Source organism: Pipistrellus kuhlii, unplaced genomic scaffold (genome assembly GCF_014108245.1).
Source record: "Pipistrellus kuhlii isolate mPipKuh1 unplaced genomic scaffold, mPipKuh1.p scaffold_m20_p_9, whole genome shotgun sequence".
NCBI classification, from domain to species: Eukaryota; Metazoa; Chordata; class Mammalia; order Chiroptera; family Vespertilionidae; genus Pipistrellus; species Pipistrellus kuhlii.
Window position 1 is genome coordinate 8653179 of NW_023425595.1, and position 25046 is coordinate 8678224.

Below are 25046 nucleotides of genomic sequence, written 5' to 3' on the forward strand. Positions count from 1 at the left end.
TCATAAACTGTCATTGTGATGGAAACGCAGCGGAGTGCAGTGATGACAGCGCGGTGCGGGCCACATTGCAAGGCCTGGCGGGACGGATTTGGCCCGCGGGCCTTGTGTTTGATACATGTGCTCTAAGATATTTGCTATGGCAGCTGAATCACTACCCTTCTAACTCATATAACAGAGGCCAGGACCCGGTTTCCTCAGGAAGCCCTGGACCACGGAGCTGCCTAATTCCGGGCACTCTTATCGTCCCAGGACAGCAGAGCTGTGGGCCCCCCCCCCCCCCCCACCCCAGAAACCAGCTGTTTTCTTGGGATAAAAGTTGGGGAAGCTGCTTGAAGCTGCTATATTGCCAAGGAAACAAGCTTGTTTGATGCTCCACCAGTGTAGACACCTGCACTAGTTAAAATGCTGAAAAACTTCCAGGCCTGGTGATAAGCAGCCACTGCCCTGACCCAAACCCTTCCTCAAATGTTCCCCTCCCCAGCTATCTTCGCCCCAGACCCATCAATGGAAAGAGTGATGCGTGGCATCGAAAGGGGTCACCAGGACCTCTTCCTGACCTCTGGACATACCGCTGGTTAAACGTTTTGAATATCACTCCTGGTTTTAAGATGCCTGGTCTCACCTGGTGAATGGGAATGAAACCCTGAATTGAGTGTGGAGGGTAATGAGGATGACGTGAGTTCTGAAAGCCAGAGACTAGTCACTGATCCCCACCTCCAACTCCTTCTCCCCTCCCCAAAGCCAGAAGCTCCTAGGCTCCCCCTCCTTCCCCACCCCAGGCCTGCCTTCACCCATGCAGCATAGCCCACAATCACGCCCAGACATTATTGCACTCGTTTATTTACAGAAATCACAGATAAAGCATTTCAATGTTCATTTAGCAAACTGATCCAGTCTTTTTTTTTTTTTCTTTTTTTCTTTTTGGCACAAAGAAATATCACAGGTGGACCCCAAGATCAATCAGAAACCCATAAGATTTATCAGCCATGACTGGTCCAGGGGCAGCCACAAGACTCAGACAGACAGACAGACAGACAGCATCGCCACAGTCTGGAAAAAATAAACAAGGTCCACATTCACCTCACAGTAAAAACCTGCTCACCGACAAGCAAGGGTAGGCAGGAGGGGGGGCAGTTTCTATGCTCCAAAGGGGGGCAGTGGGCATTGGGGGCAGGAAGTGGGTTGAGGAGGGACAGACACCATTCATAAATTAGAGAGCGGTGGCCTTTTGTTATTGACCTCTCACCTTGCAGAAGTGAGAGTGCAAAAACTACCATGCCCTGACCACTTATCCATTCAGAAGTTTCAGAAGCTGTGTGGTTTGGGGTGTCTCTCCTGGTGGGCGCCTGTGTGTATGTGTGCACATATGTGAATGTGTGAGTGTGGTGCTTGTAAACATTGTCACCATCCACACAGAGACCCAACATCCGTGTGTCTGAATAGGGTGGGGTGGGCGGTGGGCTGTTCCCCACTTCACTCCCCTCTGCCCCAGTGATTCCTGTCCAAGACATAGTGCAAATTTGAGAGACAAACAAGGCAGAGGAAGTGGGGGGGGGGGGGGGGGAGGAGAGGGGAAATGGACAAGGGGCAGGAAGGACACGAAGACAGGGGTGGAAGAGGGAGGGGGAAATAAGGCAACAGTTAAAAAACGGTCCATTTTATCAAAACCGACACCGTGAGCCCCTCACCCTCCCACCCACGAGCCCCCCGTCACGAGAAAGGGCGGAAGTCTCGCTCCTCCACCAGGCTGATGGAGGGGTTCTTGAGCTCCTCCTCCGAGGCGGCCATGCGGTAGCCCAGCTGCGCCAGCACCCGCTGGCAGGCGTTCTGGGCAAAGGCCACGATGTCATAGGAGAGGCGGAAGCGCCACTTCTCGGCCGTGGCCGCCGAGTTGCGCACCGTGCCGTACTTGTGCTTGCCCAGGGCCGGGTCACCCTGCGTGTTGTTCTGGATCCAGCGGGCCACGTGGCTGTCCAGGGGGATGCCCAGGAACCCGTAGATCTCCTCCGTCTTCTTCATGGGGTTCCTGGCCAGGTCCTCGTAGCGCACCAGCATGTACTTGCCCTTGAGCCACGCGGGCCGCGTGAGGCCCGTGGATACGGAGTTGGAGAAGTCCTCACACACTGTGGTCAGCTGGGTCACGTCCAGGTTGTAGGGCTTCCTGCCGGTGCCGTACCAGAGCCGCCAGAGCCGGTAGGTGTCCCGGAAGGTCTCGCTGCGGGAGGCCAGGATGCCCCGCGGGTCCCGGACCAGCTGGATGACCTTGAGGTTCAGCCGGGGGTCTTCCACCAGGGCCCGCAGGTCGTTCACCTCGGGCACCCGCACCGTCTTGATGGCCACGTGGCTGCGCTCCCGGCAGGCCTCGGCGGCCACGGTCAGGTTCAGCAGGCCGCACTTGCGCACGCAGTCGCCTTCCTCCAGCACCGGGTCCGGGGAGCCTGCTGGCGGGTCGCACACGGGCCGGGAGCACAGCACCCGGCTGGCCCCCCGTCGGAAGACCCTGTCGGTGGTGTGGTTGACGGGCGGCGGCTTGATGTAGTTCTCCAGGAAGTGGAGGTCACAGTCGTAGAGGCTCCTCAGGAGGTCCCGGCTGGCGCCCAGCATGACCCGCCGGTCGGCGGGGCTCCGGCCCTGCGTGAAGCGGGGGATGAGCGTGTTCTGCACGTGGTAGAGGGGTTCGAACAGGTAGAAGACGTCCAGGTGCTGGTTGAAGAGCTGGCCCACGAAGGAGGAGCCGCTGCGCGTGGTGGCCAGGATGAGGATGTGGGTCTTGCGGGAGAGGTTGTAGGGGAAGGTGGGGCCCTCCTCGCACAGCCGCTCGGCCAGGCCCGCCTCGGCCAGCCCCGGGCAGGTGTGCAAGGACTTGGCTGTGAACGTGCGGATGGCCGTGTACTGGATGGCGATGGAGGCCAGGGCGAGGAGGAGGACGGCCTTCCAGGAACATTGCATGGCTGGGCACCGTCATGGGGCTGCTTCTCCCCCTTTCGAGCTCTGCGGGCAAAGGCGGGCGGCCATCAGGGGCCAGAAGAAGAGTGAGACTCCAGGGGGGTGCAGGGAAGTCCCCCCAGCTTCCCTGCCTGGGGCTCACTCACTGCACCTAAGGCCCGAGTAGCTTCTACCGTAGGCTGCGCCATTCTCTGGGGGAGTCACTGGCCTGAACAAACCGATTCCCTGGATTCTGTTCTGCAGGGTTTAAGCAGAAGCTCTCAGTTCCTTAGTGAGTTCCTTAGGGCGAGAAACTAACTCCCCGAACCCCACATATAGGGTGTGGCCATTCCCCTGCCACCGCCTGTCGCCTCTGCTGGCATCTCCTGGGCCCACCTGCATCTTCCTTCCACCCTCACAGACGGACCCCTGTGGTCATCCTTCCTTCATCCCTGCTCACCCCCTGGAGGAAGAAGGCTCTGTGTTAGATGCCTCCTGAGCCCCATGCAGAAAGGACCCTGATGCTCTGTGAGCCAGTGAGCTGCCAGTGTCCACTCAGCCACGCCCTCTGAGGACAGCTGTGTCAACCAGCACCACCCCCTGACCTATGGATGCTGTGACCAGCTTACTCCAGAGAGGACTCCTGGGGCCCGTGGGGACTCTGAGTCACCTGGCCCAGAGCAGAGACAAGGCCGGAGGCTGCTGAGAAGCATCCTTTCCCAGGCCCAGAGTCCTCCAGGTGTGCTCCCAGCCACAGAGGGAAGCGGTCCAGGCCATGGGCAGATGACCCCCAGTGACAGCAGAACTAACGGGCCCCCCCGCCTCAGCCAGTCCTCAAGCACCCTCAGCCCCTGCTATGCACAGAGTGAGCTCGGGGACTTACCGGTAGCCCAGCAATGGTCCCAGAGAACCAGAGAGAAGAAGAGGGGGTGGACCAGAAGAAGCACCTCAAGGAAAGCATGGGGATGAGGAAAGCTGTGAAAGTGAAAGTGTGCCCAGGGTTCGGGGCAAGGAGCCAACCTGAACATCTAGAAGTCCCCCCAAAAGAGCGGCTAGTTCATCTGGAAGCCCAGGGTTCGGGGGGGCGGGGGGAAGAGCTGGGGCTGCTCCAAGGGTAAATGCAGGGAGGGACCCACCACTCACCAAAGAGGGGCTGCTCCGAGCTGGGGAGTCCACAGCCGCCAGGTCTCCTGTGCAGCAGCTCTGTGGCCAGCAAACTGCAGAGACAGGGAGAGGAGGGGGCCTGTAAATGGGGTTGGGCTCCCAGCACCTCCCTTCCTACCCCTGTCCTATGCTCTCTACTCACTCCCCCCTGACCCTCCAGGCTGGGTGATGAAGGTGCTGGCTGCTCTCCCATATCTATCACTGACTCAGGGCTCCAAATAACCCAGCGCCATCTCTGACCCCTGCATCCAGACCTCTGAGTCCTGGCTACATCATACCCCTCCTCTCACTTCCCCCACCTACCTACCCATGCCCTCCTAGCCAGCCACAGTCCCTCCGCTCACACCAGAACCCAGTGGGCAGAGAGCTGGCAAGCTTGCACCCCTGGCTGACCAAGAGTTGGTACCCCACATGGAAAAACACCCCCAGGAGGCACCCACACACACTCATCATACAATGGAGCTGCAAAGAAATCCACTGGCCACCAACACTCCCAGCCTAGCCAATTCTGTCCATTCAGCTCTGGTGGCCAGACCCACCCAACCGGCCTCAGCACTCAGCCTCTAATGATGGAACAGAATGTCAAACTTATCCCAAAAACTGGGCTGGCGTGCCACCCCAGCTGGTTCTGCATTTTAAATCAATAGAACAGCCTGACCTTTCCAATTCCAACTTGTTCAGTAACTACCCAGGAGGGGGTTAGTGGGAATCAGCAAGGGCGGGAGGGTGGGGAGGAGGGGCTCACCTCACACCTCCAGGGGGGCGGGTGGCAGCTCAGTGGCAACAGCCCGGATGCTGGGCCCTGCGGGAAACGACAGCCGGGGCGGGGGAGGGTCTTCCACCAACCACGCCCGACAGAGAAAGGCTACCTGAAACTCAAAGCAAAAGGAAACGTGACCTTCATGCTCTCCAAGGACTCTAAGTTAAAACACCGAGATCGTAGCATTGCTTTAGCTAGCATCTATTGAGTGCAGCCTACGTGCTAAGCCCTTTATACCTGGGAGCTCATTTATTCCTCGCAAGAACTTCATGTGGAAGCTGGTATAAGCTTCATTTCACGGGCAGCTGAGGCACAGGGAGCGGAGCTCACGTCTAGGTTAACCCACATCTAGCGGGTTCCCCAGAGCCCACACTGTTTTCCCTCGAAGGAGATTTGACTTCCTGTCCCTCCAGCTTACACATACTTGGCCTTCAAACATGCATTGGATCAATGTCCCCAGCCCATGTGTGAACCGGCAAGAGAGGGACTGGACGTTAGAAGGGGGCAGACATCTGCCTGCGGCTCAGCATGAGACAGGCACTACGGGTAAAAGCACGAAGGAAGGCGAGCCCTTACTGGGCATCCATGATGCTTCTCCTGGGCACATGCTCCCTTCACAGGCAGCAGCGCATCTCACCCTCGTGCCAACCATGTAAGACTGATGCTGTAATATCCCCATTTTACAGATAAGGAAGCTGAGGCTCTGAACGGTTTGATAAATGTCTAGCAGGGGGGTAGAGCCAGGATTCCTTCCAGTCCAGGCACTGTGCTCTGGAGCCCATGTTCAAATCCTCCTCCCTGATCCCTCTTCCACTCACATCCCACCCCCCGTGGTCCTCACCCGGACGGGAAACAGAGGCCCCAAGGAGATGTCATTTAACTATAGGATTCCAGTTCCAGAAACAGAATAAAGAGGAGCATGCTGCGAGGAGGGGACCATTTCAGTCTTTTCCTTCCCCGCCCCCCCGCCCGGAGAAACTTAAGGCAGGATTGGAAGCTGCTGCCTCTGCTAATAAAGCAGAAGTAACGGAAGCTTCTCCATGTTATAAATCCCTAAGCAAGTGGGACTCAGATTCATAAGGTGCAGCCTGGGCATCAAGGAGGGGAATGCGTTCAAAGGCCCCACTGCCGGCCATCGCCTTTCCCCGAGAAGGGCAACGCCAGGGCATGGGAACGGCAGGATGGAGGAAGCCGGCCCTCCTGGAAATGCCCCTGCTGTCCTGCCGGCCTGGCAGAGCAGGGGCCAGGGCTGGCCAATCCTCTTGGTATGCTGGAGGCATGCGCCCTGAAAAACAGAGGCCCCGGGACCAGGTCCCATTGTCCCCAGGGGAGCTTTGATCGCTTCAAGGGACTCTGCCAGGCCCTCCGCCTCCAAGCCAGACTATGAGCCTCAGGTCACCTCCCTGTGCGTCTGGCATCCTCTGGCACAGCCTCCCTCTACCTCTGGTTAGTTGAAATCCAGGCAAATCTTAGACCTAGAATCTGTAACTCCGGTTGGAAGGTGGGAAACTTGGTGAACTCCCCATCCCAGCAGAAAGCTCAGATTTCCGTATCAGCCACCTTAATATTAGGGCCCAGATTATGGCATGGTGGGGGAAGGGGGTGAAAACACCTCCCCAGGGGAGAACTATAATTCCGAGCCAAGAGCTCAAGCCATGGAACCTCACTCACTTAGATGTCACTTAGCAGGTGTGTGGACCCGGGGGACTCACTGTCTCCGAGTCTAGGTTTCCCCATCTGTAAAGTGGGTCTCATCATAGAATCGAAGAACTTAAAGCATTTAATCAGTGCCAGGCATAGAGTATGGCACAGCCTCAGGCTTAGGACGTGGACTCTGAGGGAGAGTCCAGGTTTGATGGCCAGGTTTCTTAATCTCTCCTTGGCCTCTGTTTTCTCACCTGCAAAATGGGGATAATGTTAACAAGGCTGTTGTGAGAATTCCTTCATTAATAGTGTCTAGCATAGAGTGAGCACTCAATGAATGTAACTGACCATCATCATCATTCAATGTAGTATTTGGTTTTTATCTCGAGGTACACCTCAGAACAAATCATCACTGACTGCGGCACACACTCTCCCTGACCACTGTGCCCAGACCTCTGCCAGGAGGTCTCTGCCCACCACCCCTTCCTCAGGGGCTTCTCTTCCAGCCCCGCTACCTTCTCATACTGAGCTACCGCAATGGCTCTCCTGCTGCCCTCTAGTGGTCATACCGTGTAGTGCAGCTCTTAGTCCTGTGTCTTTGCCAGTTGAGAATTCCTGCCTGTTTGGCTGCAGCTTAATGTGAGGAGGCAGCCAAAGGGAGGTGAGGTTGCAGGATGCAGTTAGGTGTGATGATTACACGCCCACCCCGGCTGTGGTCTCTGCTCTGTGCACCCCCTCTTCCTTATCCACATGCCAAAAGGCAAGCAGCAACAGGCAGCCAAACCTCATCCCGTGGGCCTCTCCTCCCTGGTCTCATTCTGCTCTGGCAGGGGAGGGAACACTGAACTGTCACAGACGGGCAGGGGCAGCCCACAGCCTCTGCCTTTCCCTGGCCTGTGATCTGGTACGCGTCCCCTGGTCTTTGTGCCTCGGTTTTTCCACAGGAGGTCCAGCGACTCTAAGGGCCTCCCAGATCTATCCTCGCCATTTCTGATCCAAGGAAGGCCCCATACTCCACTCTCAGAGTCAGGCCCACTCTCACTGAACACAGGGGACCTTTCCTTGGGAGTAAGGCCCCTGGCGTCTTCCAAGAAGATACCAGATCTGGGCAGCCCTCCCACCTCAGTCCGGCCCACAGCTGTCCCAGGGGGACCCAGAAACAAGGGGCTCTGCCCTCTGCTGCATTTGCACCACCCTGCCCCCAGCCTCATCCCTTCCTGCTCCACCCCCACCCCCATGAAATCCCATGCAACCCAGAATTATGACTCTGCCTTTTCTGGGCCACAAACTCCCTAAAGAGATACAGTCCCTCCTCCCAGAAAGACCCATTTGTGCCCACAACTTTACACACATGATTGGAGAGGGTAAGCCTCTAGGGAAAAGAAGGGGCGCCCATGAGTGGGCTTTAGGAGGTCCAGGAAACTTCTACTAGTAGCACTCTCCCAACTCCAGGACTTTCTTTTCAATGTACTCCATCAGCGAAAGCGCCACACACATTACCCGAGTTATTAACTAAACAACGAGGGCCAGAAATCCATGTGCAATGTTGCATCGCCATTGCTGACTTCTGAGCAGGGGTGTGTGTGTGTGTGTGTGTGTGTGTGTGTGTGTGTACATGTGCATAAACAACTACTGAAAGAACTTGTGCTGAGCCAGTGAGGAACGGGGGGGGGGGGGGGGGGGGGGGGAGGGAGGTGACTAGGAGACAGGGATACGAGAAAGGCACAGTTTACACTGAGCTTTTGGTTCAGTTTGAGTTTATTAACTTTGGGGGATGGAGTGAAGCCACCCGTGTAAGAACTGAGGACTAATGACAGGGTGGGGCTCCAAAAGTCAGCACTGGCACCTCCCTGTGCCAACTTTTCTGTCCCCCGGGGGCATTGCCAGCCAGCTCTCTCCTCCCCATTTCCAAGGCACTGGGGTCAGAGTCACCACCCCTCTGCCAGAATGGGGCTCTGTCTGCTCAGACAGGCACTGAGGACAGCAGTCAGCCGGGGCTGCTGAGACAGAGCAGGAGCTGAAAAGGAGGGAGACCTCAGAGGGGACCTGGTTTGTGAAATGACTGCCCTCCCAGCTTTTTCTCCCTATAAACAGTTTGTGATGCTCTAGGGAGGTAGGGAAAGAAAAGAGAAAAAAAAAATCTATCGTTTTTCTAACCACATGCAGGAGCTAGTATGATGGGCCTCAAGGCTCTGGGGTCCCTGGAACTGGAGCAAGGAGCAGGGGAAACTGGGCAGGGAGGGAGGAGTTGGCAAACAGACCTCTGGGATGGGGACTACTGAAAGGAAATGCATAATCCCTATGTCTGTAATAGCCAGCAATGACCCGCTGTTTGTTTGCTCAAGACTAACACACATAAAACAAGGTTTTTTTCTTCCTACAGAAAATGAGGTGATGAAATGAGGAAAGTAGAAGACAGGGATAGGAAAGTGAAAGAAATAGGAGTCAGGTCAGTGTGCAAGGGCCAACCTACTTCTGGGCTTCACATATAGGTCAGAGCTACCTGGCAGCCAATGGGAAAAGGGAAATATTTCATTGATATATTTCAGATTAAAGCATCTGCTCAGGAGACACCCAGCTATTCTGGTACTGAATTCAGCATGAAATTTCTCCTGAAGGGTCTCCTAGGGAGCCCCGAGCATGTCTTCCCGTCCTCCAGACCCCAAGCCTAATGAGCCCAAGGTCAAGTTTCCTGGGGCAGTGTCCTAGAGCATCCTTCAAGGTGAGCAGCGTGCCAGCACATAATCCTGCAGGTGAGGCGATCTGGTGTCCAGACTTAGCCTCGGAGGCCTGGGTCAGCCCACGGAGCCTGGAGGCATGAGTGCTTCCCTGTCGGGTCATGCCCCTGACACTGTGATGTCTACAGATATTCTCCCCAGAATCTGCACTGACACGAACATGGTGTTGTGTTGTACAGTCTCTAGAGACCCTGGCCCCACGGCCTATCCACACACCCCACAGACAGAACCAGTACATCCTTCAGTGACTCCAGTGGGGACAAGTTCTCACAATCCTGGTTCCAAAGAAAAGCACAAGGAGGGGCTGGCCCGCTGACTTCCCAGCAGCAGCAGCAGCAGCAGAGCTCCTCTGCTGCCTCCTCTGAGCTCCTGTGCCTCCAGAGCAGGTCACTCCAGTGCCCACATGTGATGACACTGGGAACACTCGTGCATGGGAAGAGGCAGGCTGGGTGGTGGCTGGGTCCGGACTTGACTCCCACTGCTGTGGCTTTATCGCTGTGAACCCCTGGTCAAGGCACCTGCCCTCTACAGGCCTCCGTTATCTGTGAACACGTTATCTGTCGACCACAGAATGTTTCAAAGAGTTGGGTTGTGAGACAGAAAGCGGATGAATGCCAACAGCTGAGCACAGTGCTGGGCACCGAGCAGTACCCAGGAAGTGGGAATCCTGAGCCTGACTTTTAGGGGATACTTTAACCTGCAAGCAGGGAGCAGTGGCCTGGGAATGTTGAAGGAAGTGGAATGTGAAAGGTTCCCCCACTGAAGCTCACCCTGCCCGTGTGCTTCGGGGAACCCTGGCTGTTTGGGGTCCTGCCCTGGGCCCAGCCGGTCTGTGGAAAGTTTTCCCCAGCCGTGGGAAGAAGGACTGACCTCCTGGCACGAGGCCCAGAGTGCCGGGCACCGCTGGAGGGGAGAGATGAGTCAGAAGGGCCCAGCCCCCTCAGGCCAGTCTCACAGCCAGCCTGGCCGGTGGTAGGCGGAACCCTCCCTGCCCCGACACTGGGCAGAAGGCCTGGTTTCCTGTCCTCCCTCCCCTCCCCAGCAGCCATGGTCAGAGTGGGAATAGTACTGAGGCCTCACCCCCTAGATACCCACCGGGGCCTGGCCCCACCCTCCCATTTTCAAGGATGGGAAGCCACCAATAGGAGCTCAAGTACAGGCAGCTGCTGTCAGAGGGGTAGGGAGGAGGGCCATCTGACCCTGGATCTCAGAGTCTCCTGTCTGAGATAAGCTGGGCCCCGGGAAGAAGGGAGGGCTAGGCGGGCATGTGGGAGGCTCACCTGGCCTCGGGGATCTAGCACAGAATGGAGGGCTACAGGAATGGAGACTCAGGGGCGATCAGGGTCCCGGCTCCCATCGAGTGAGCCATTACCATTACAACTACCATCTTTCACAGACGAGGAGCAGTGAGGGGGCTGGTCCAAGCACGCGCAGCTCATCTGTGGTGTAGCCAGGATTCAAGCTCAACTCCGTGCCCTGGCCTTGGCCTTGACCCCTTAGCACAGAGTTAAGCCTCCAGACCTCACCCAAGAGCAAGAGCATCACCCAGCACCTGGAGACCCGGAGGGAGGGGCAAGGAGTGCAGGGCTGAAGTGGCCACCAGGGTCCCAGGACACGCTGGTGCCCACCTTAACCTCAGCATGTACCCCAGCCCAGACATGGGCTCATCCAACCAACGCCCATTGACCGACCATCTCTGAGGATCAGGTCCCTGGGTGTCGGCTGGAGATGTGGGAGGCTGCTCGTGGCCCTTCCTGCCTGGTTCCCTGGCAGTTCTCTCCCGAGCTGAATGGCAAAAGGGAAGATTATCCCAGATTAGAAGGGACCCGCCTGGTGTGGCACCTGGTAGGCAGCAGCCAGCACACCTCCGCTCCGCAGCCTGGGGCTCCGGGGCTGGCTAGGAGGGTCCAGGGAGGAGTGGGTACTTTCATGGCCCAGGAGCCCAGGAATGCCGAGATCCTATGCAGCCAGAGGACACCAAGCACGTCTTTACTGCCACCTGGCCTGAATGGTCTGGACTGGGGCTCGGGATTGGGCTCAAGGCCCAGAGAAGGTCTCCTGCTCCTTAAGCTCAGGGACCCCCCCCCCCCAGCCCTCCTCTGGTCACACGGACGCCAACCTGTCACTCCTCTGCCGCCTGGACAAGCCTTAGGGAGAGCCACCCATGGGTAACATGACAACCGATGCGTATTCCTGCCCCTACATCAACAGGGTCCTGCATAAGCAAACATAATGGCAGCTGCTCACCAGGGACCTGTTCCATAGGTGTGGGACCGAGGCTCCCAGAGCCTAAGGGACTTGCTCCCGCAGCTGGAAGTGGCAGGGTGGGAACTGCGTTCAGACATGCAAGTGCTGCGAAGTCCTCACCCTCCAAGGTTCTCCCTACAGGTTTCCCTGCTTCCCCCTCTGACCTCGTAATGCCCTTGATCTGAACCACCCCCAGCAGCTCCCCTGATCCTGTGCGTACCCCGTAAGTGCTTACAGGAAACTCAGCAGTGGGTGGAACCCAGACCTCGGGTTCCTGACTCTCTCTGAGCTCCAGTAGCCCACCTCCAGGGGCAGGTGAGGGGCTTAAATGAGATCCCCTCGCCCATCATGCTCTTAGCATACTTCTGGGACACCGCAATTACTCAGTGAATGATACCTTTTAACGTTGGCATCATACTTGTCTGTCGCCTCATCTGCCTGCAGAATCCATAAGGGAGAGCACCAGGCCCTCCCTCCACCACCCATCATCCCTGGCGCCCATCTTGGGACGCCAGACTACCTCCCCCAGCCGAGAACCAGAGCAGAGAAGGGCTGTGCCCTGTTCCCCATCCCCGAGGAGGAGACAAGTAAGCATCCTGACAATTCCCAGCTCTAATCAAGGAGCAAACACAAAGAGGGAATCTCTAAACACTGAGAAAGCGCGGGAACTCTGCGCCCCACGTGGCACCGTGGGGATTTATAATGAACAAATCATGCCTGACAAACTTGATAGCTTTTGTGATAGAATTACAAGACTGGTAGATGAAGGAAATGCAGGCAGGGTAATATATCTTGATTTTTAGCAAAGCATTTGATATAGCGCCCCGAGTAATCTTACAAAATTAATTCAAGCAGTCTTGGCCCTAAGCACTTGTCATGTGGCCAAAAGCAGGAGGGGGTGGGTCCCAAGGGTCCCAAGTGGAGGAGGCGAGTACAGGAGGAGGGACGGAGGGACAGAGTCTGGAAGCGGGGGCAGGGCTGCCGAGACCCAGCCTGGGTCAGATCTTATCTAACATCTTCATTAATGATCCTGAGAGAGGGAGTAAACAGTCCGTTAATGAAATCTGCAGAGGATATTACATTGGAAGGTGTTGTGAACACCAACCAGGACAGCAGAACAGTTCAGAGAGGCCTGGGTGCTGGGGGGGAGAACTTGGCAGGAAACTGAGAGTCTGGGGAGAGGGAAGCGGGGTGCTGGCCAGCATCTGGGGCTACCTGGAGAGCCAGGGAAGAGGGAAGGGCATCCCAAAGCTGTGTGGAGCTGGGAGCGGCCATGGTTAGCCAAGCAGGCAACCGGTTTCAAGAATCTCAGTTTTCCTATCTGTAAAATGGGGCTGGTGGACAGGAAGGATGCTCTGCAGCTTTAAGAGTTGGCAGTGATGGGAGCCTGGAGCTGAAGCCCATCTTACAGGAGGAGAGAAGCAGTGACACCAAGAGCAGGGCTTGTCTGCAGGCCCGGGAGGGGTGGGCAGCATGGAGAGGGCTGATGAGGGAGACGCTGGCTGAGCCATCACTAGGACCCAGAGTGCCCTGGAGCCACTGCCCTAGGTAAGCAGCAGCAGTGGGCAGGCCCCTCTCCCCACCAGCTGGTGGCACAGGCTGGAGCGCTGAGCCTGTCCAGACCTGTGTAGTATGCTGGGAACACTTACATGATAGAGGTTTAACCTGAGCAGGGGAAGTTGGGGAGGAGGTTAGGGTTTGTTACTTTTCTGAGATTTCCTGATCCCACTTGGTCAGGTCATCAAGAGGGAGATGCCTCTCCAGCCAAATGAACTGGCCTCTCCAGGATCAAGGAAAGTGGCCCCCATCCCTTCTCTCTGTCCTCAGAGCTGGGACTCTCCTCCCCTCTCGAGCTAAGGCAAGAAACTGCCCATTCACCAGGGCTTGGACTCGTTCCCATACAGCTCCTAGACAGGTGGGGTCTCAGCGGGGGCCAGGGCTCCCCAGCATGGTGCCAGGCCCCCAGCCACCTAAATAAATGCTCCGTGGGAGTGAGTAATGGACGGCTGGCTCCCAGCAGGGCAGGGGGGGGGGGGGGGGCACCGGGTTGCTGAGGGCGGCTCTTGCAAAGCAGGGGGCCGGGCCTGCCAGATGTCAAGACCACCTACCAGGACACAGAGGATGGCTCCAGATAAATGTGCTGGGGGAGTGTCTTCCAACGCCCTGAGCTGGTAAAAATGGCACTTACGAACACTTCCTATGGCTCCAGTCAGTGTGTTGTTCATAGCAACATGTTTGACCTTCACAGCAAGCCCTGGGGTAGGCGCTCTTTTCTCTGTTTCACAGAGGGGGGAAACTGAGGCATAGAGTAGCAGCTAGGAGCCTTAGCGCCTAGACAGAAGGAAGAAGCAGCAGCCTGCCAAGAGCCACAGGGGAGATGAGCAGCTCCTGATGGGAGACCCCAATGGGTGGGAAAAGCAGCCCCTCCCATGGGGCCCCCAGAGCCTTGCCCAGCCTCTCCCTGGCCCCCTTGACGGGAGTTGATCCAACTCCTGCCACACTTGTGGAGCCTGATTTTACTATATGTTTCCCTCTTCCCCATCACCACCGCACTACACCGAGTCCTCTGAACAAGTCTGTTTCCATGGAAACCATACAGTGACTCAGGGCTTCGGGACCTTCTCTGAACCAGATTATGAATATCAAATGCTCCCTCCCCACACCAATGCAGAGTGAGTTGGAAAAGTAGAGAGACACAGTGGGCAAGGGAGGAAGACAGGGAAGTAGGCAAGGAGAAGGGGGTGTAAGCCTGGCCCCCCCAGTGAGCCTAACATCTGGGTCCCCCGCAGACTCAGTGGAGCACAGATGTACGCCCTCTTCCATGTGTGCACAGCTGGCACACACACCCCAACATCGGCACCATCCCCACCAGCCTGCCCATGGAACTAGGGCCCTATGGGGGGGGGGGGGGGCAGAAGGTAAGGGGTCTCTACATTCCTCCTAATGAGGACCTCAAATGGCGGGGGGGGGGGGGGGGGGGGGGCGCGGCTGAGGAGAAGGGAAGCTGTCTACAACAGGAGCCTGACTTCAGATGCCAAGGAGGAAACCTCTGGCCAAGAGCTTTGCAACATTCAGCAAAGAGGGAAATTTGGAATTTAGGGGGGAAATGTCTTTCTGCATGGAGATGATGAGGCTGGGTGTTAGCCTATGTGCTGGGAGCAGGCACTGGTCATGATTTGAAAGACTACCTTCCCTCCCCTACGCCCACCACCACCACCACCACAGGGTTACAGGGATCATTAGCAGAGACTTCCTCTCACTTGCCCTCCACCCTGGCCTCACCAATGGCCCTTCACTTGCCCTGATTGTGACAACAGCAGAGAAATGAAAGTTTGCAGCCCAAATCTGCCCCCTCCTTTCCCGGCTGCAGCTCCGTGGAGACCCGGGAGGGAAGGGAAGAAAAGAGGCTGAGGCTTGATACCTCCCTGGTGAATCCAGAGTGTGAGTCACGACGGTGAGTGCGAGCGCTTAGAAAAGAAACAGGGTCACGGTGATGCCTGCGAATGTCCCCGGCCGCTGAGGACTGGAGTCTGGGACCGACCTGCCCCGGGAAGCTCTCTGCCCGAGGCCCCGGCCCTACTGGAGGGGGTGAGGAACCTCGAGGGGCAGGTACCTGTACTCGGTCCCCACCTGCTTGCCTCCTCTACCTACCGCTTCCAAAGCAGCTACCTTCCCAGCCAGGGTGCCCACCTCCTGGCCACAGTCCTCGGTCCCCCTGCCCCCCGCCCCCTGCCCTTACCAGCCCTCAGAAAGATGCTGGGCTCGGTGTTTGTCCTTGACTGGGCACCCACCTTCCCGTCTCCTGCCTCCACTTCTCCGTCAACGGCACCTGGACTTCCCATAGGCCCCTCTTAGGAGCCTCGGTTTTAGGAGCAGCATTTAAAGCCACGGAGGAAAACCTGCACCAGCGAGGAGTCAGTCCCGGGAAAGGGCAGGACTGGGATGGGGGCAGGGTCACCCTGTGGCATAGCCAATCAGGCCACCGAGATGCCACCCCAGGAGGACCCTCGGGTCTTACCCCTGGCTTCCGGGCCAGGCTGTTCTGGGCTGTTACTGTGAAAGCTGGCATTGGGTTCCTAGAGCCCGGGTAGGATGCCCCCGAGTCCTGCGGGGGAAGCGTGGGAGCTGGTTCTGGCTTCCCAGGGTGTCCCTGCACCATCCCCGGGCCCGGGGTGCCCACGGAAAAGTGGTCGTGGGGGTGCGGAGCCGGGACTGGGAGGGGCAGCCCCCGGGCTCTGAGTGCAGCCCAGGTTTGGAAAGTTGGTGCAGATGTGGGGACCTCGGGGTCTCCAGGCGCCTCTGCAGCCCAGAGGCGGGCAGGCTGCGGGACAGGGAGCCCCCGAGTTCTCCTCGGCCGCCTGCCGCGCGTCTCAAGTTTGCTGTCCTCTCTCCCGGCGGGGGCGGGAGGGCCGGGGCGATCGCGGGGCTCACCCGCCGCTAGCCGGGGCCGTCCTGCGCCCAGCACCGCCCGGAGCCACAGTCCCCGAGCAGAGGGGCGTCTCCCGCTACTCCCGCTACTCCCGCTATTCCCGCGCCCTCCCGGCTGCTGCACCGAGTGTCGGCGCCCGCCCGCCCGCCCGCCCCGGGAGCAGCCGGGCCGGCCGGTACCTGGTCGGGGGCGCCTTGGGAGCCGCCGCAGCGCCCAGCGCAGGCTCCATCCTCGGGTCCGGAGTCAGGCTCGCCCCGGGTCGGCGGGCGGCAGCGGCAGCGGCGGCGACGGCATCCTGCACCTCCCGCGCACTCCTCCGCGGCCTCCCTCTCCTCCTCCTCCTCCTCCTCCTCCTCCTCCTCCTCCTCCTCCTCCTCCTCCTCCTCCTCCTCCTCCTCCGCTCCCCTCACGGGCCCCCCTCCATGGCCCGAGGGCACGAGCGCTTTCTCCGGGGCAAGGCGCGGGACCCAGGACCCGAACGGAGGGGCGCGGGGCCGGCGGCAGGGACCCGGAGCGCCGCAGCCCTGGGCGCTGGAGGAGAGCAGCAGCCGCGGCGCCGGAGCCTCGCCGAGCTCCGGCCGCCCGCCCGGAGTCCCGAGTCCCGAGCTCAGAGCAGCGGCGGCGGCGGCAGCGGCTACGGCAGCGCCGATCGCAGCAGCTGGAGCTGCGGTCCCGGCTCCACCCCCCAAAGCCGCCCGCCCCTCGGCGGCAGCCCGCCCCCTGCTCTCCCCACCCCGCCAGCCAGCGCGCCCTCCGCTCCCCGTGCGGTGCTGCCCGCTACCGTCCCCCAACCCCCGCCCGGCCCCAGCCACCAGCGCTGCGGGCACCCCCTCCGCAGGCCAGCTACGGTGCTGGCCCCCACCCGCCCCGCGCGAGGGGAGCCACACCCACACCCCAGGTTTTGGAAGGCCGGCGGGCGAGGACACAGGCTGCGCCCTGGCACCTCTTCCCCTGCCCTCCCACCCACCCCGCACCGAGTGCCCACCCCCCAGTCCGGCCGGAGGAACTCCAGACCCCAGAACCTTTAGCGCCAACACCCCAACACACACCCCAGCCCAGCCCCCGCCCTGTCACTTCCCAGGTATGGGAAGGACTGACTCCAGTTGCGCCTCTTGGGCAGGGTGGGGGGGGGGGGGGGAAGGGGGGGAAGGGAGGTGGTTTAGGGGTGTTAGAGTGGATTTGCTGGCATTCCAGGCCAGTCCCGCACCCCGCCGCCCACCCCCTTCCTGAGGACCACCGCTGGCCCCCTGGGTGGGAGTCAGGAGCCGCTGCTGTCCCTAGGAAGGGAGACCTGGCGGCACAGCCGGCAGGCTGAGCACCTCAGGCCTCTGTTTTTCTGCATAAATAAATATTGACTGAGCATCTCCCACAGGCCAGGCCTGCATGGGCACCAGGGGCTCGTGGGTGACAAGACAAACGGACCCCTGGCCTCCCAGAGTGCGGTGGAGGAGGAGCACTGGCAAAGGGGCAGAGACACCATCTGGTCACTGGCCCCTGGGCTGGAGGGGACACAGTGAGTTCCAGGTCTGACTGCGGGGCTGGCCGCCTCAGCAGTGATTCCTAATCTGGAAGATGGAGACGCTGGTCCTCACCTCTCAGGGTTACTGTACAGTACGGGGGGGGGGGGGGGGGAATACACGTAAAGCACTCAGCACAGTGCCTGGCACATGATGAGTGCTTAATAATTTGCGGCCTTGTTTCTGCTGTGGGCTGGCTGGTGTGCAGGGAAGCCGGGAACCAGTGTTCACTCGCTCCCCCAGAGGAGACCGTGGCCTTTGGGTTCCTCTGGAGGACTCAGTCCTGGGGACATCAAGTCTCTGCAGACACCCAGAACCACGTGGGACGAAGGCTCCTGCCTCCAGGGTCCCACCAGACCAAATGGTCATTTATCCTGGTGACAATTGCAAATTTGCACTTATAGCCGAAACTGGTTTGGCTCAGTGGATAGAGCGACCGCCTATGGACTGAAAGGTCGCAGGTTCGATTCCAGTCAAGGGCATGTACCTTGGTTGCGGGCACATCCTCAGTAGGGGGTGTGCAGGAGGCAGCTGATCAATGATTCTCTCTCATCGATGTTTCTAACTCTCTATCCCTCTCCCTTCCTCTCTGTAAAAAATCAATAAAATATATATTTTTTTAAATTTGCACTTATAAACTACCACCACCACTACCCACCCAGCAGTGGATTCCCATCAAGCCAGAGTGTGAGCCAGTATTTTCCTGCCGTGACAGCAGGAACCTGGCCCCAGCCCTGCCCACCCTCCACCAACCGCAGACAGGGTAGGAGGGCCAGTCCTCACTCCTGCCTTCAAGGTGACCAGGTGTTTCCCCGCCTGTCCCCTGGGGCATGCTCTGGGGTGCCTAACAAGAGGGCTGACCCTCCAGAAGCAAGGCCTCCATGTTTCAAAGTCCCATTTGTCCCTCCAACGGCCCGGAGCTGAGCCATCAGAACCTTCCCTTTCACCCAGAGCTAATTCCTCCCAGTCTCCAGCCTGACGAGAATAGGCAGGGTTTAGAGAACACTTTCTCTATCTCGTGCTCTCAGATCCAGCGCCTCATTTTTCAAACTCGGGTGTATTTTGGGTGGAGGGGAAGAAATGTACATCTGGCTGACATGAAAAGATTGGTGTGGTTGTAATGTAAAGACAGAGTGGAATTTGGAAAAATATTTTTAAGAAACATCTAAACTCTAAAAATAGACAAAAAGCCTCATCTTGGGAACACGGGGATTCGGTTTCGTTTCCTGGAATCTCCCAGTTGACTAGCATAATTGTTTTGGAGCACCTACTGTGTGCATTATACTGTGGCAAGTGTTAAGAGAGGAAGAGAATGCAGAAGCAGAGGTTTTTGTTCAGGGAATTTTTATCCCACACAATGCAGCTTCAAAGAACAGTTGTTGAAAACATGATTGAGTCTAAAATACTAGGATGTAGCCTTTAAAGTCAGAGGAAGATGGAGCCTTGGAGAGTCATTCAGGGAAGGCTTCCTGGAGGAGGTGGTTAAACTGAGGCTGGAGGGATGGATAAGGTATAAAAAGGCAAAAGAGCAGCAGAGCCTGTGAGAGAGAGGGAACAGCAGTCCAGTGGAGCCTACTTGTGGGATAATAGGAAGATTAATATTAACTGCTAATGTTTGAGATCTTATCCTATGCCAGGTACTGTGCTATTTGTATGGATTATTTTTATAATTCTTAAAACAACCCCATGAAGTAGGTATTACTATTCCCATTTAACAGACCAGAAAACTGAGAGCCAAAGCGATTAGGCAACTTACCCAGGTTTGCAGAGCTGGTGAGCAATGGAGCCAGAAATTTTTTTTGTTGTTAATCCTCACCCAAGGATATTTTATCCATTGATTTTTAGAGAGACGGTGGGAGGGAGAGAGGGAAAGGGGAAGGGAAGGAAGGAAGAGAGGAGAAACACTGACATGAGAGAGACACATCCATTGGTTGCCTCCCACACACATCCCAACCAGGGCCAGGGATCGAACCTGAAACCCAGGTACGTGCCCTTAACGGGGAATTGAAACCATAACACTTCAGTGCAAGGGCTGACACTCTAACCACTGAGCACACTGGCCAGGGCTGAAGCCAGGATTTGATGAACAGTCTGGCTCCACATGATAACCACTCCTCTAAGTCCATGTGTGGTAACCTGACTCTGGTGGGGTGCCTGCAGGAAGGAACAGGAGGTGGAGTGAGCTAGGGAAGACAATGGCAGGGGTAAGGCCTTCAAAAGGAGGATTTTCCTGAAATAGAACCCCCAAACCCTCCTGGGAAATCTAAAATGAGGCATTCCCTCTTCTCCCCTCAAGCAGGCAGAACCCTAGGGTATTTGGAAATTGGTTAAGGGACTTGGGGGCTCAAGATTTTTAATATCTCTTGCCTGTCCATGCAGTGGTAGTCTGTGCCACCCACCTTGTTACTTCAGTCTGTTCCGGGAGATTGATGGTCCAGGCTTTGATTTACGATCTGCGTCTGGAATCCTCAATTTCCCCTGAATCACGGGGGACAATGACAAGGCAGCCATCGCACAGAGGATGGCTCCTTCTTCCCCAACTTCAGGCCTGAGAGCTTGCAGCACCCGCAGAGAAGGTTCCAATCAGAAAAGCCTGGGCAGCGGCAGCCAGGCCTACGGACCCGTCTTCTGGGGCCTCTGTTTCTTCGTAGATGATGTGAAAGGGGTGCTGCCGAGGAGCTGAACCAACTCCCTCCTTTCACAGATGAGGAAACCAAGCCCAGAGAGGTTAAGTGACTTACCCACAGCCAACAGGAAATGCATTAAACCTTCTGCTGGGTCTCCAGCTATTTGAGACAAAGGACTCTTCTATACCTTTCATCTTTCAATTCTGCCGTGTTCTAGATGGATTCTTCACCTGGGTGAATCGAGGACCTGAACTCCTCTGTGATTGAGATAAAACAAATACTTGAGGACCTTACCTTGGGCCAAATACTGAACTGGTTCCTCAGATATGTATGATCCCATTTCCTTGTCATAAGATCCCCATGGGTCACTGGGCCCAGAAGTCGCCAGGCCTGGCCAGCTCATGATTCAAAAGACAATATTATTTTGGCCCAAACCCTAAAATCCCTGTCCTTGTCCTTTGCTACCCTGTCAGTTTCTCAGCCAAAGCCCCTTGAAATGTCACCTCACTGCCCCGCTGACAAGGGTTTCCGAGAATCTACCAAAGGGATGTGACGTTGCTCCCAGCCCAGCCTATCCACTGCCGTCCCACTGGCCATCTGTCATGCTTACCTGTTCCTGTCCTAGAATTTGCCAAAGGCCACGAGGCTACTTGAGGGAATGCCCCACCAACTCCACCCCCCGATCCCCGCCATGCTTCCTTGATGATGGCCCTTGTGGAGAAGCTAGCATGCAGGCCCTGGGGTGACTCCTCATGCTCCCGTAGTCCCATCCTCCCCAACACAGGGGCCCTATGAACCAAGGTCCCGAAGCTTAAGTGCTTGTGCCCCAGGCTCCCAAGACCTCTCTACAAAGAGCTTGTCTTGCTGGTGGCTGCAACAGCTAACCCCTCGCCTCCAGTGTAAGCCAAGGGGCCAGGGAGGAGGGGGTACCGTTCTCATCTTCCTCCTCGGACTTCTTGGAACCACCCCCAATAGGCATTCCCTCTCATGCTCTAATTGCAGAATTAAATGCCCCAAGTAAATTAGAGGTTATGCCAACTAATCTTGGTGGATGGGAGGAAATGGAAACTGATTTCTTTCTGGTAAGTGCTTAATTCACAGTACACTCATTGCCCAGACCCTCCTGGGCACCCCGGAGCTCTGCACTCTTAGGCCTCCTGGGGGAAGATAGGAGTGGTCCGTGTTGGTCCTCAGCCCGTTGGCATTGTCCCTATCCCATCCTCCAGGCTCCCTCTTCTTTCTTCTGGCCTCACGTGATCCAGGCCCGATCTCGCCAAAGCGAGTCTCATTCAAGCCCCCAAGTTTCTGGGAGAAAGAAGAGGTCAGAGAGGCCAAGCGTCCACTTCCTTTTGAGGAAGAGCCTGCTCCAGCTGCCCTCTAGGGAAGAGGTCCAGCAGAGAAGTTGACCTTCCCTAAGCCACTGTGCTGGCATTGCCACACTTGCCCCCTGGGGGCCCAGGCTAGGGAAAATCCAGGGGTGCTCCAGGGCCCACGCTTCCCGGTGCTTTCCAGAGCCTTCCTGCTGGGAAGTGGAGAGGTGGCCACGGGCCGGCCTTTGTTCATCTGGAGGAGACTTCCGCCTCAGGCTCCCCACCCAGGCCAGATCCTGAGACGGCCGGCCACAGAGCCACGAGGAGACGGACAGACTGACCAGAGGCTAACAAGGCTAAGATGGCCACAGACCCTCTTCTCCCTCAGCAGGCAGATCCCTCAAGTATTTGGAAATTGGCTAAGGGATTTGGGGGCTCAAGATTTCAGCTTTGTAATATCTCTTGCCTGTCCATGCAGGGGTAGTGTGTGCCACCCACCTTGATACGTCAATCTGTTCTGGGAGATTGATGGTCCAGGCTTTAAGATCTGCATCTGGGATCCTCAATTTCCCCTGTCTCATGGGGACAATGGCAAGTTTTAATTCATTGCTTTATTTTGAAGAAAAGTGCTGCTGAAAGTTATCGTATACTTCGGGAAGCTTATGGTGAACATGCTCCATCTCAAGATACTTGTGAATGCTGGCTTAAATGCTCTAAAGGTGACTATTTTGGTGTGAAAGACAAAGAACGTCCAGGTCAACCAAAAAAGTTTGAAGACCAACAATTGCAAGCATTATTGGATAAAGATGCATGTCAAACTCAAAAACAACTTGCAGAAAGATTAAACATTGCTCAGCAAACAATTTTCAATCATTTAAAAGCAACGGGAGCCGAAACCAGTTTGGCTCAAAACGGGGACAGCTGAAACTGGTTCAGCTCAGTGGATAGAGCATCGGCCTGCGGACTGAAATGCCCCGTGTTTGATTCTGGTCAAGGGCATGTACCTTGGTTATGGGCACATCCCTAGTAGGGAGTGTGCAAGAGGCAGCTGATCAATGTGTCTCTCTCATCGATGTTTCTAACTCTCTCTTCCTCTCTGTAAAAACTCAATAAAATATTTTTTTTAAAGCAGCGGGAAAGATTTTAAAGAAAGGAAAATGGGTGCCACATCAACTGAACAAAAGACAAATGGAAAATCGAAAAGTCATCAGTAAAATATTGCTTCAATGGCCTGAAAGGAAGTCTTTTTTGCATTGAATTGTGACTGGAGATAATAAAGAGCATTATAAACTGAACAAAAAGATAGATACAGCGACAGTAAAGCAACAAACAGACTGTCAAATTACAGTGGGAAGGTTAGGGAGATATGGGGGAGATAAGAGATCAACTGAAGGACTTGTATGCATGCATATAAGCATAACCAATGGACGCAAAACTCTGGGGAGGGAGGGCATGTATGGGAGTAGGGGGACAATGATAAGATATGCACATATACACATTAATAAAAAAAATGGGGAAAAAAGAATTGTGACTAGCAATGTAAAGTGGATTATTTTGAGACTCCCAAATGCACAAAATCATGGGTTGATAGAGGTCAACCATCAACATCGACTGCAAAGCCAAATCACTTCAGAGAGAAGACAATGCTTTGTGTTTGGTGGGATCAGGAAGGTGTAGTATATTATGAGCTTCTAAAACCAGGTGAAACTGTTAACACTATTTGCTATCAACAATAAATAATCAATTTGAACCAGGCTATGATTGTAAAACTACCAGAATGTGCCAAAAGACACGGCAAATTAATTTTGCTTCATGATGATGCACCCTCACACACTTGAAAACCAGTTAAAGACACGTTAAAAGATCTTGCCTGGGAAGTATTAACCCACCCGCTGTATTCACCAGAACTTGCTCCTTCAGATTACCACTTGTTCCGATCGATGGCACACGCACTTTCTAAGCAGCACTTCAAAACATACGAGGAAGTGAAAAAATTGAGTCTCTGAATGGTTTGCCTCAAAACAAGAAAAGTTCTATTGAGACGGTATCCACAAATTACCTAAAAGATGGGGAAATATGAAGCTAGCAATGGACATTACTTTGAATAAAACACTTTTGATGTTTCTCTTGAAATTATTTTGATTACAAAATCTGCCATTATTAACTGGTCCACCTGGTAAAAATAGGGTCCAATGAAAAATTCACAAGCCCTGGGACTGGGGAGGTGGTGGGAGTTGGGGGTGGACGGAGCAGAATCATGGGCTGCAATCAAAACTCCCATCCTGGGTAATTCCCTGACCTCTGCAGGCTGTTTCCAAGGGAAGCTGACCCAGAGAAGGCTCCTGGCAGGGCTAGGCTCCCTCCTCTGTTCCTGCCCACAGAAGTCTCAGTCCCTGATCCGACAGTTCAGACAGGGTGCATGGGCCAGCTGAGAGCCTGGCAAGTGACAGGTAGAGGCTCAGGCTCTGTGGGACCAGCGCCCACGCTGGCAGCAACAGAGGAGGGACATTACCTGGGCCCAGGGAACATCTAATGGTAAGTCCTGAGACTACGGAAAGCCACAAGGGCTCAAGCCCAGACTCTAAGGACATGGACTTCAGAAGCAGCTGACAACCCCAGTCTGGTGTCTTAACTGAGGTACGGGGAAAATCAAGCTCTCAGGAAGTCTGGATCCTTGTCTCATAAACCCCTGCCTTAAGGTCCCCCCAACTCCCTCATTTGCCTCCAGGTCAGCCCCACTCTGTTCCACCTCCTGCCCTCATCCACCCTCATCCCACATCCTTCATAACCTCTTGCTCATGGGAGCTCACCTCATGTTGGCCCCCAAGGCAACTCCTTCTCCTGACCCTGACTGGAGCTGAAAGAATAGGAAGCCCTTCTGGCACACTCCCTGTTGGAAAATGGTGACAAGCAGAGCAAGAGTGGGCAGGCACTGGAAGGCATAAGGTCAGGAAACAGGTGGCAGTTCCTAGGTCTCACCTCTGAGGAATCCTGGAGGAGCTCATGAGGCTACAGATTCACCTTTCAGGCCAGTACACAGAAGTCCTGGAATGGGGGGTCTGGCACAGGAGCAGCCAAGAGGCCTCCCGGGTCAGTTCCTGAGTGTGAGCCACAAGGCCTGGAAGGCCTGCTTCTAAGTGGATCCCTATGGGCTGGTCCTTCCCCAAACCCCACATTCATTCACCACAGGAGGGGAGAAGGGATAAGCAAGCATTCAATGTCCACTCCCCTTTTCTAACCTGGTCCTCATTCCACCTCTCACCCCAGCACTTCAGGTCTGAGGTGCCAGCTTAAGAGTGCACCAAGCACTCCCTGGTACTTAGGAACCAGGAGGCCGTATGGAGATTGCCAAGTGTGCCCTCAGCTCCCTCTGCCCAGCCCCAGGCCAAAGTGGGGCTCTTTCCTGCCTTCCTCTGGGGAAGGAGGGAAAGTGGGTGTCCTGCCAGGTATGGTAAATCCTTGGTCAGGAGCCCATGGGCACCTCCCACTGGACAGTCCAGCCCTGGTCAATGCCACACTGGCTGGCTCTGGGAACTCAGCCCAGGAACAATGGGGCCATTCATGTGCTTTGGACAATGATCCTCTTGGTCTATATCCATGGCTAGACGGTGAGAGTGAGTGAGTGTGTGTGTGGGGGGGGGGGGGTGAAAGAAAAAGAGTATGAGAGAGAGAGAGAGAGAGAGAG

The 25046-nt window shown here is 56.1% G+C and overlaps 1 protein-coding gene across 2 annotated transcripts; it reads right to left on the minus strand.

The window, feature by feature from the left end:
• Positions 1–822: 822 nt before the first annotated feature.
• CHST1 (carbohydrate sulfotransferase 1) lies at positions 823–16314 on the minus strand. 2 transcript variants are annotated; one of them, XM_036427512.2, is made up of 4 exons: positions 16087–16314; positions 4835–4958; positions 4069–4142; positions 823–2991 (listed from the first exon to the last, which is right to left on the minus strand). In XM_036427512.2, the coding sequence occupies exon 4, from the start codon at positions 2947–2949 to the stop codon at positions 1711–1713; it is 1239 nt and encodes a 412-aa protein (XP_036283405.1). In that variant the 5' UTR covers positions 2950–2991; positions 4069–4142; positions 4835–4958; positions 16087–16314; the 3' UTR covers positions 823–1710. The 2 variants fall into 2 exon arrangements, with proteins under 2 accessions (XP_036283405.1, XP_036283406.1); XM_036427513.2 differs by having other exon boundaries at positions 4835–4964.
• Positions 16315–25046: the final 8732 nt, after the last annotated feature.